Genomic DNA, 10,020 nt, shown 5'->3' on the forward strand with positions numbered 1-10,020 from the left:
AGTCAATTTGGTTCAATCAGTTCGGTTTTAAAATTTAATCGGTTCGGTTCGGTTTTACATTATTAAAATTTCTGTTATTTCGGTTCAATTCGATTTTGAAGGAAAAAAAAATCGGTTAAACCGAACCGAACCGAATAGTAATTTATATAGTCAAATCGAACTAAATCGAACCGAATCAATTTTTGAATTAATTTATTTTTATAGAAAATTTATGAAATATATTTAATTATATATATATATTAATTGTTTAATTTCATTGATTAATGGTTATTAGGCTCAAATCAAAGTTAAAATTAGATCAAATAATTTGAAAATCAAGTCTAAATTAAAAATCAGTCAAAAATCAAACCGATCGGTTTAAACCGAATCAAACCAAAATAGAGCGATTCGGTTTGATTCGATTTTCACCCATTTCGGTTCGGTTCGATTTTTAAAATTTACGGTTCGATTTTTATAATTTAATTCGGTTCGGTTTGGTTCGATTTGAACCGAATGCTCACCCCTACTAGAAGTTTACCTTTGAGGCCAAAAATAAACTATAAAGCGAAACTAAACAAAATTTTAAGATAAATATAAGGATTAAAATTAAAAAAAAAAAACAAAATATTAAAGGATAAAATTAAAAAAATAAATAAAAATTAAATAAAAATTGCTTAGATTGAAAAAAAAAAAACATTACTTGCATAATCAATCATGCTGATATTCACTCTCTAACTCTAATCATATGCCTTTTAAAATTTTTGAAATATTAAATATATATTACTTGCACAATCTAACCCTAATTAACCCTATGCCTTTTTAAAAAGATAGGATTTTTTTTTTTAATAGCAAATAGAAAATTTGCATGAAAACCAAGGCTTCACTAGAGATGCACATATAAAATTATTGAGAGCATTGATTGCATAAATATTAACCATATAGCAGCTCAATAAAATACATCAAAAGACAATAAATCTTGGGAAAAGTATCAAAAAAAATTGAATGATTTCACTTTTTAACACATGAGAGATAATGATTTAATTTTTATTAATTAATATTTTTTATTAATAAATATAATTTAATTATTAATTATCGTTAAATAATATTGATAAGATAAATATGTGGCACTAACATAGCGCCACAAATAAATAATGCACTTACTTAATGTCTGTATGACACTGATGCATAACATATGTGTTACCATGTTATTATCATTTAATAATAATTAATAATTTAAAAAATATTTATTAACAGAAAAAATAAAAATATTAAATTAATAAAAATTAAATTACAATTTCTTATGTGTCAAAGTATAAAATCACATGATATATATATATATATATATATAATTTTTTTTTTTAATTTTCCCTAAATCTTGTATAAGAGCAAAAGGTTAAGGGAAAAGCTAATTAATAATTAGATGAAGCAATAATGTCAAATTTCGACAAAATGGACTTTCCATGCATAAATAATTGATTAAAGAGTCATTGGTCAGTGGGTAAATGAGGCCAATAACGTTAACCTGCCATCTAACGCCAGTAACTGGTGGCTTTCCCACGCAGCACATCTTGACACCGTGAAGGGAAAATATACCTGTCTTGAAACCAATTGCCAATGCAGAAATTTGGCATACATCACCCCACAGATTAAGCAATTGAAGGTGATAATTTTATAATGTTAATCATTTTATAATTATAAAAATAAAAATATTTGATAAATATAATGATAAAAATAAATATTTTAATTTTTTAAATAAAATTAACTTGTTAATAATTAAATTAAATTACTGTTAATTAAAAATAGAATTAATATTTAATATCAAAATATAATGATGATTTAAGATTAACAAAGTTTGATCATTTTATCTCTAATTTAATTTTTTTTTTCCAAAACAATATTGAAAAGCAAATTAAATTATGATTATAAATTAAATAAAATAAATGACATGATTCTAATTTTTAATATTTTGAAAAAAAAAACTGTTTTTAAGTTGAGTATGAAGAAACTTCAACAATATCAATATGAGATTATGAGAAGAAAATACTAAAATTTTAAATTAATTAAAAAAAAGAGAAAATTGCTTAGACTTCTCTTTAATGATTTTATTTAATAATTTAAATTATAAAAAATAAAAATTAGTGATTATAAAATTATTGAAAAAGAAAAAAAAAATGTGAAATAGAATTAATAAAGAAGAAGATTTTTTTTTCTTTAAAACAAGATTATATTTTGCTATTGATATCATTGGAATCTTTTATTTTTATTTTAAAATGGAAAAATCTATCAAAATCTCCAAGTAGTATATGTATTTTCTTTTTATTTTATTTATTCTTTATTGGTATATGTCATCAAATAATTCAAAGACTAATAAAAAAATTAATTAATTTATTTATTAAATTTTAAATAAAATTATAGTTAATTAACATTTTATTATTTTAACTAGTTAATTTATATTTTAGGATGATGAGAAAATGTAAAATTCGATGTGGAGTGGAAAATTATTTATTTATTTATTTATTTATTTTGATGTTATAAAAAGAAAAAAAAAATCCTTAATGAAAAATCCCAAATTTTTGGTATGTATAAAGAAATTTGCAATTTCATATTGCGAAGACACCTTAAAAAAAGCAACTTTTACTCATTTAGCTTAACGTGAAATATATTAGGACGAAGGAGGCATTTGAAGTGTTTTTGGTTGGGATCTCAAACTCGCACCGACACCTATGCGTTTTCGAAGGTGAGGTTGAGTTGTACGCTATGTTCCTCTCTCCCTCTTCCCTCTTGTTTTCCCTTCGGGTTAGTGTTTTTCGGTATTGAGTGTTTTCACTTAATTTTCAAATCTATATCATTTTGAAATAAATTTATATTTATTTTTAATTTATTCTTATTAATAAATCTAAATTTTATCAGACCGTTTAGAAAAATTTGGTATCTCCTTTTATATAAGAATTTGATATTTCAATTTTTACGAGAATTTATTGTTTCGTCTATCGTGGGATTTTTTTTTTATCATGTATTTGTTAAGTATTTTGTTTTCTTAATTTAGGTAGGAGCGTATTAATAAAAAGAATAAATTTTATTTTTTATGAATATATCAAAATTTGATGAATTTTAGATCAGTCAATTTGTGAAAATATTGAGGAGTAAAATAGAGATAGATTATCATCGAATGGAGTGAATTTTTTACTGAAATTGATAAATTAAATGCTCAGTTAATTGCTATTGTATTTTAGATAAATAACTTATTTTAAATATTTTATGTAAAATTATAATAAAATAAAATTTTATATTTCAAATATGGTATTTCATCAATCACTTTAACCCTTAAAAAAAAAAACCCATAGAGTTTATGAATTAAATAGAATAAGGGCCTGTTTAGTATTCTTATTGAAATTGCTATTGAGAAAATTATTTTTTTAAATATATTAATTATAGAGTATTAAAAATTAATTAAAAATTAAATTTGATCAGTTTTAATCATAATAACACTAAAATAATAAAATAATTTTTTTCAAACTGTTTTTCTTAATAACATTTAAAATAGTATTTTTATTCAGAAAAATAATTTTAGAATGTGAAAGTTAATGCCAAATGGGACTTAAATTGAGTACAGAGAAAGCTATATTTACATCAATACAATCTCAGCATCTAATAATTAAAGATAATTAAAATTCAAGAGCACAAACTTTACTAATAATTTTTTTTTTAAAGGGAAAATTAAAGCTATCATGTATATATGATATAACCCACAATCAATTGGCATGGAGCTAAGTAATTTCATTTTATTATTTTCACTTATTTTTTACTCATCTCATTTCAGACATTATTTTGATTAATTTTAATTTATATATAATAACAATTATTTTAAAAATAAATTATTCATTTTCATATCTATTGATTTTTTTTAAACCATAATCGAAAAGACTAAATTTCTTAAAATTAAAAGCTTCTAATTTATAAAAAAAAAATTAAATTTCCAAATTAAATTAAATTGATTAATTTTTTAATTTAAATAATTAAATTATATTGGTCTCTCATCAAAGTTAATCATATAATAGAAAACACAATTCTTAATCAATTATATGTACTATTAATAACAAAAAGATTTAAGTAAACATTAAAATTGCAAATTTAAAAAATAATTTTTTCCTTAGCAGAGTTTTGAAAATAAATTTATTTATTAAATTAATATTTATATTAAATTATTAATAATTTTCACAATATTCGCTTTTGGGTCTTTTGGCTTCTCAAGATAAAAATGCTAGCTTTGCCATTGAGTCCAAGCCTATGAAGTCAATAAATTTCATGAAAAACATTTTAGTGAAATTTTATTTATTTATTTATTTATTTATTTCTATTGTGTGTGATCTCTTAATTTTAATTATATTTATTTTGTGAAATTAGTTTTAGTTATATTTATTAATAGTTAATAAAATTAATTATTTGATATTGAAACTCTAAATTATTAATATCCATTAAAAACTCTTTTCAATTTCTTTTTGAATTAAAATTCTTCTAATTTACCCCCTTCAATTATTATTTTCTAAGGAGTTTTATTTATATTTAATAGAAAGTTAAAAAATTAATTATTAAATATTACTACCATAAGTTTTAACATTTAATGTGTTTGATAAAAGATTTGAATATTATTCTTATAAGTTTTAACTGTTTAAAAAGGTAATTATTGATATAGGCCTCCAAAATTAACATTTAATCCTTAAAAAATGAAATAAAATGTTAATCTAATTTTTTTTAAAGTATTAAAATAATATTAATGAGAGGTTAAAAGTCATACCAATCACTTCCTTAAAAAGGAGTAATTATTAACTTACACCATGTTTGGATAATTTTTGGGAGAAAAAGAAAAATAAATGAAGGATAATATTTTTTATTTTTTATTCTTTATTTTCCCTTATTGTGTTTGGAGGAATAGAAAATAAAGAAGAAAAAATAAAAATTAGCCCTAAAAAATAAAGGACATATATGTTATTTATTCGGTATAAGTCTTTTTTTATTTATTTTTTAAAAATTTTCCCTCTTTATTTTCCCTCTCTTATCTAAATAAAATAAAATATTTCTTAAAAATTATTTTCTCTCAATTATTTTCCTTTCTCTCGCCCTTTTCACCTATCCAAACAAGGTGTTACTGTCCCAAAATTAATATTTAACCTCTTAACCTAATTTCAGGATAATAATTACTTTTTTATTAACTTTGAACCAAACGGTTATATTAATAAAAAAAATAATAATAATACATTAGTGGGCCTAATCTCTATTGCGGAGGATTGGGCCTTCCATGAAGAGCAAACCTTTCCCAACCCACCTATAAAAGGCAATTCAGAAATTTCTTGATTTGCCACGTTCCATCAAAAAGGTTTTTGCTTGGTTGTGTTGGAGTTGAACTACTATAACAGAGCACACAGAAACTGAAACCGCATATACGAAGATGGGAACTCGGGAGGTGTACGAGCAGAAATTAAGGACTGGGAATCTGCATCATGATCCCACCATCAACCCTGGCCTCGGTTCCCCTCGCTGCCCTCGCTGTCTCTCTCTCTTAATCCCTAATTCTGTATGTTTTTCTTCTTTAATTTCAATCTGCACATGATGATTTTTAGGATCGACTTTTCTCTGAATTTTCTCTTCTGATTTTTCCAGGGAAAGGGAGAATGGACTATTACTTCCGTTTTACATGATGCCACTGCCGTGGTTGGTATTCCTTGCTTTTCCTTGTGTTTTCGGCATAGGATTTTGAGCTTAATTGGTTCTAGTCACTTGAATGTATGCTAAATTTTAAATTTTCTTATGCTTGTTTGATAGCTAATCAAACTAATGTGTCTGTGTTATTTGCTGCTTTTATTTATTTGGTGCTCTTGCATATAATGGTTTAAAGATTCTTTTTTTCCTATTGAACATGTTGAGTTCATGTGGCGAACCACCTTGGGGGCCAAGAACGTCAGTAACTAATAGAAGATGTGTCAGACATATGATACTGTTGCTTTAATAGAAGTGTTTATTCAGTTATTGTGTGTTTAACTGTTGATCTAATTTTTTTGGCATTCATATTTGTAATTAAAATAGGCTGGGTCGGGTATTGGTGGAATGCTTAGTGCTGTTCATGGTTTCAATACAGGTACGATAAGTTTACGTTGTTTTGTTGAACTATGTATGACTTTTATTTGCACGATGTTAAGCATTGTTATATTTTAGGGATCCCATTCCTTCAAAATCGTCTCAAGGGACCAAAATGGCTGCCTTTTGTAGTTGGGGTATGTCTCCTAGCCTTGTTAATTTTCATTTTAAATCTTTTGAGTAACAAAGTCTTTACTTCTTGTTTCTGGGATTAAATGTTGACGAGTGCCATTCTCTCTGCCTTAACTGTTACTTTGTTGACAGCTTCCTCCCCTGCTAGTGGTTTCAGGTGCAAGTGCTGCATTTGGAGGTAAGAATAGAATCTCTCCATTGTTGTGATTAAAGTAGTGCAATGTCATTCTTGGCATGTATGACTGAGTTTTATCTTGATTTTACAAATAATCTGTTGTCTCGTTGCTCATTCTAAGCTTTTTAAACCTTGATTAAAGGTGCTACCAACTATGGCCTTTTATTCAGGGACAGAATTGATATACATGGTTTGCACTGTGACCTAAGGATTTCATGGAATTATCTTAAGCATTTTCGGCTGAATTTATCTTTTTGTTTTTTTGGTCTGTACCTTTTGGGCTGGTATGGCTAATTGTGTACAGGGTGGAGTTCCTGACTGATGGGTGCAGTGAAAGTTCCAAAAAACAGTGTAGAAACTGTACAATTTGTGATTCTTAGGTCCTAAAAGGCATCCTATATCCTGTGGTCATTGAAAAAAATGAAATGATTGGTGTAGTTCAGCAATTTATAGGGTGTAATCTTTATTACTTTTTGGATTAGACTTAGAATGTGATTTTGGGAGCTCTTGCTGTGTTGTGTTTCTGCAAGTTCCTGGCAAAAAACTAATGTATGTGTACTGTGTTTGTACTATGACCTTAACTTACTATATCCTTGCAAAATGACCTTGTCTTTTGGCTTTTCAATGATTTGCTCACTGCTAAAGGTTAGACTTCAGCCATTAGTTTGGTAGTGAGTGTGGACATTTTCACATAACCATTAATCCCTTATTTGGAAGTGGAAATGAGATCTAGAACTTTTTGTTTTATCAGCTGTGTCCTATTGTCACAGGATCTGCTAGTGCTATCTCATTGAACTGCCTTTCAATTTATCCTGAAAAATGAATTATTTTGAGAAAGAAAGGGTATTTTGACATTATTTAGTGAAATAGTTTTCCTTAATCTTTTTCTCCCCTCTTGAGAACACAAAGCTGGACATAGTTCTTGCTTTCCGGGGAACACAATAACTTACATGGTATCTTGGTTTCAAGTAAACGTGATTAATCTATAACGGTTGAACTTGTCAACAAACTTAAGTGGAAAAGGATGATAGGTTCATGGATCCTTTAATACTGCTCATTAAGAAAGACCAAGCTCAAAATTAGTGGTTGTGCTTATGGATTATTTAAGCAGGTTGGGTTGAGGACTTGATATGAATCATGGCCTTTGACATGCTTTGCATTTAGTTTGAGTTAAAGCATAGGAAGTGGATTGGGCTATTCAAAAACTAAAAGCAACCAACTGATTAGATCAAGATTGACCCAACCTTCATTAAAGGCTTGGTCAGTTGGGTAATATTTTTCTTTGGGCATTCAGCTCTGGTTAGATTTAATGAAACCAGTTTCAACTGACAAACGTTACATGACTATATGCCACACCATTGTCCTTAATAAAAATAGAGAGAGGAACCTAAATCTTGGTGGCCTCGATTTTGTAGATTTATGTCACTGTTTGTGCTCCACTGCTCCTCTACAAAAGCATCATCAATTTTAGCTCATTTGTCAATCTATCAGCTCTTCTATCATATGATGTGTGAAAAGTACTAGAAATACATACAAGTAGTTCTGCCTTGGGAAGGGCTAGGAATTTAGATGTCAGAGGCAACAACATAGCAATAGCCAGTGAGAACTACTTGAGGATAATAAAAACTAAGTTGTCTTAGAGTGCTTATCCTATTATCCTATTTGAGTTGAATGTTGTTCAACCTGTCTTACTTTGAGGGGCCTAAGGCTGAAGTTTGTTGGACCAGTCACAGAAGGTAATTTCTTACAGCAGTAGGTTAAATATCTGAAGCTGGACTATAGGAGTTATATGGTGCAGTTGTGAGACGTGTTGCATGGTAGGCGTGTAATTTTGTAACTATAGGTGGATCTTGTGGAACAGGCTAGAATTTGTGTGTTGGTGAGTTCCTTTGAAAGAACTGAGGATTTAGCTGGTAGAAATATAGATGAGATGGAGCTATAACCTTGTGCGTAAGGGATTTCAGATATCTTGTGTAGGCAACAAGAAGCTCTAGAAAAATAAGATTAAGGTCTCAAGAAGCTTAGAAGTATGGTGCAGATTTAGTATAAGGTTGTTAAAAATATTATACGGTATTTCTTAGTTCTTAAAGAGTCATCTATTTATGTTTATTCCAAATAAAGTAGTTACTGATCTAGTAATGTACAATGTAAGTCTAAGGGGCAATTTTTTGTAATTTTCATCATTGCTGGAAAATCTGTCTAGATGTCATTTGGACTTTTTTTTTTATATAAATTTTAGAGTCTTAATTTCAGTCCTTATTGCCTTTAGAATAACATTATTCCTTTTAATTTTTTCTTTGGGAGTCTAAATCCTTAGAGGATTGGGACTAGTTGGAAATCAATGTCCTAAAGGTGTTAAGGATTAGTTTTAGGACTACAAATGTCTATATGTGAAATCTTATTATTCGAATTTTCTATCAAAAAAAATTCTGTGACTCATGCTTCTTTGGATTGTGTGATGCTGATGGGAACCTTGGGTGTGATGCCAATGTATATGAGATGGTTGCAGCTCGTACCATGTATGTACTACTGCTTGAGGGCTTAGGCTTACTATCTACCTATTTGCTATGCTTGTACTGGTGCCTTGTGTTGCATAATGGTGCGTTATTGTGTCTTGTGCAGACACAGTATGGGGCTTCCTCAAAGTCTTTTAATTAGACTTTGTTGATGAAAGGAAAGTCACATATTGACACATAGTGAAGTGTGTCTTGTTCAATGTGTATGCATTTTTGAGTTCTGCTCTTATTTGATTTCTTAAGTTTGGATTTATATGTAATTCAACTTGGATTAAAATTGTAATTTTGTAGGTTATGCACTTCCAAAGTTTGCTCAACTCACAGTGACATCCTATTATGCTGCTTCAAGTGCCTCACATTATGGGATTTCACTGCTTACCCGACATATTGAAGAGACCCATAATTCCCGAGTTCGGCAAGAAAGGCATTGATGATTCTTTGCAGGTGCACATATTATAGGATTTACTTCACTAGTTCACCTTCCTTAATTTTGTAAGCACTGTTATATTTTTTTTGGCATAGATGCATGAACTGGTTGATGGTGGAACTTGTCACCTTTATAATCTTACTTTTGTGAGTAACAAACATTTGCTAGTTTATTAAAATCAATTTGGTTAATAATAGATATTGTATAAAATGCTTTTGGGTACTCTTTGAATCACTTCACTTCTAAAAGTTGATGATGATAATGTCATTACCTCATATTTTGCCTTGAGAATCAATACTTATGCTTTATTATGTGAAAAATTCAATTGGATTTATGTTGGGATGGCAGATTTTATATCCATGCATATTGATATTATACAAAACATACAGGGATGTCATTTGATAAATCACTACAATGTAATGAACAATTTGTGAATTTATGTGCTTTGTGATTTGGTGGTTCTTTTGTTGAAGCAAATGATTAGGGAATGAATGTAGTTTTGACCTACCAGATTTTCAGGATTCATTGTCGTTTTTCTTATTGGTCTTCTTAAGAGGCATCCAAACTAGTTTTTCAATCCAATTTCTGCAACCACACACTTCAAGCACCGTTATCAGTAACTTGAGGAACTTGGTCGCTATCATTAACTCCTAACAAGG

The 10,020-nt window shown here is 28.2% G+C and overlaps 1 protein-coding gene across 1 annotated transcript; it reads left to right on the forward strand.

The window, feature by feature from the left end:
* Positions 1-5,340: 5,340 nt before the first annotated feature.
* On the forward strand, positions 5,341-9,595 carry LOC110658621 (uncharacterized). Its single transcript, XM_021816349.2, has 6 exons — positions 5,341-5,551; positions 5,638-5,688; positions 6,061-6,112; positions 6,190-6,248; positions 6,376-6,421; positions 9,226-9,595. The coding sequence occupies exons 1-6, from the start codon at positions 5,426-5,428 to the stop codon at positions 9,363-9,365; spliced, it is 474 nt and encodes a 157-aa protein (XP_021672041.1). The 5' UTR covers positions 5,341-5,425; the 3' UTR covers positions 9,366-9,595.
* Positions 9,596-10,020: the final 425 nt, after the last annotated feature.

The sequence above is a fragment of the Hevea brasiliensis genome, chromosome 3 (genome assembly GCF_030052815.1).
Source record: "Hevea brasiliensis isolate MT/VB/25A 57/8 chromosome 3, ASM3005281v1, whole genome shotgun sequence".
Lineage (NCBI taxonomy): Eukaryota > Viridiplantae > Streptophyta > Magnoliopsida > Malpighiales > Euphorbiaceae > Hevea > Hevea brasiliensis.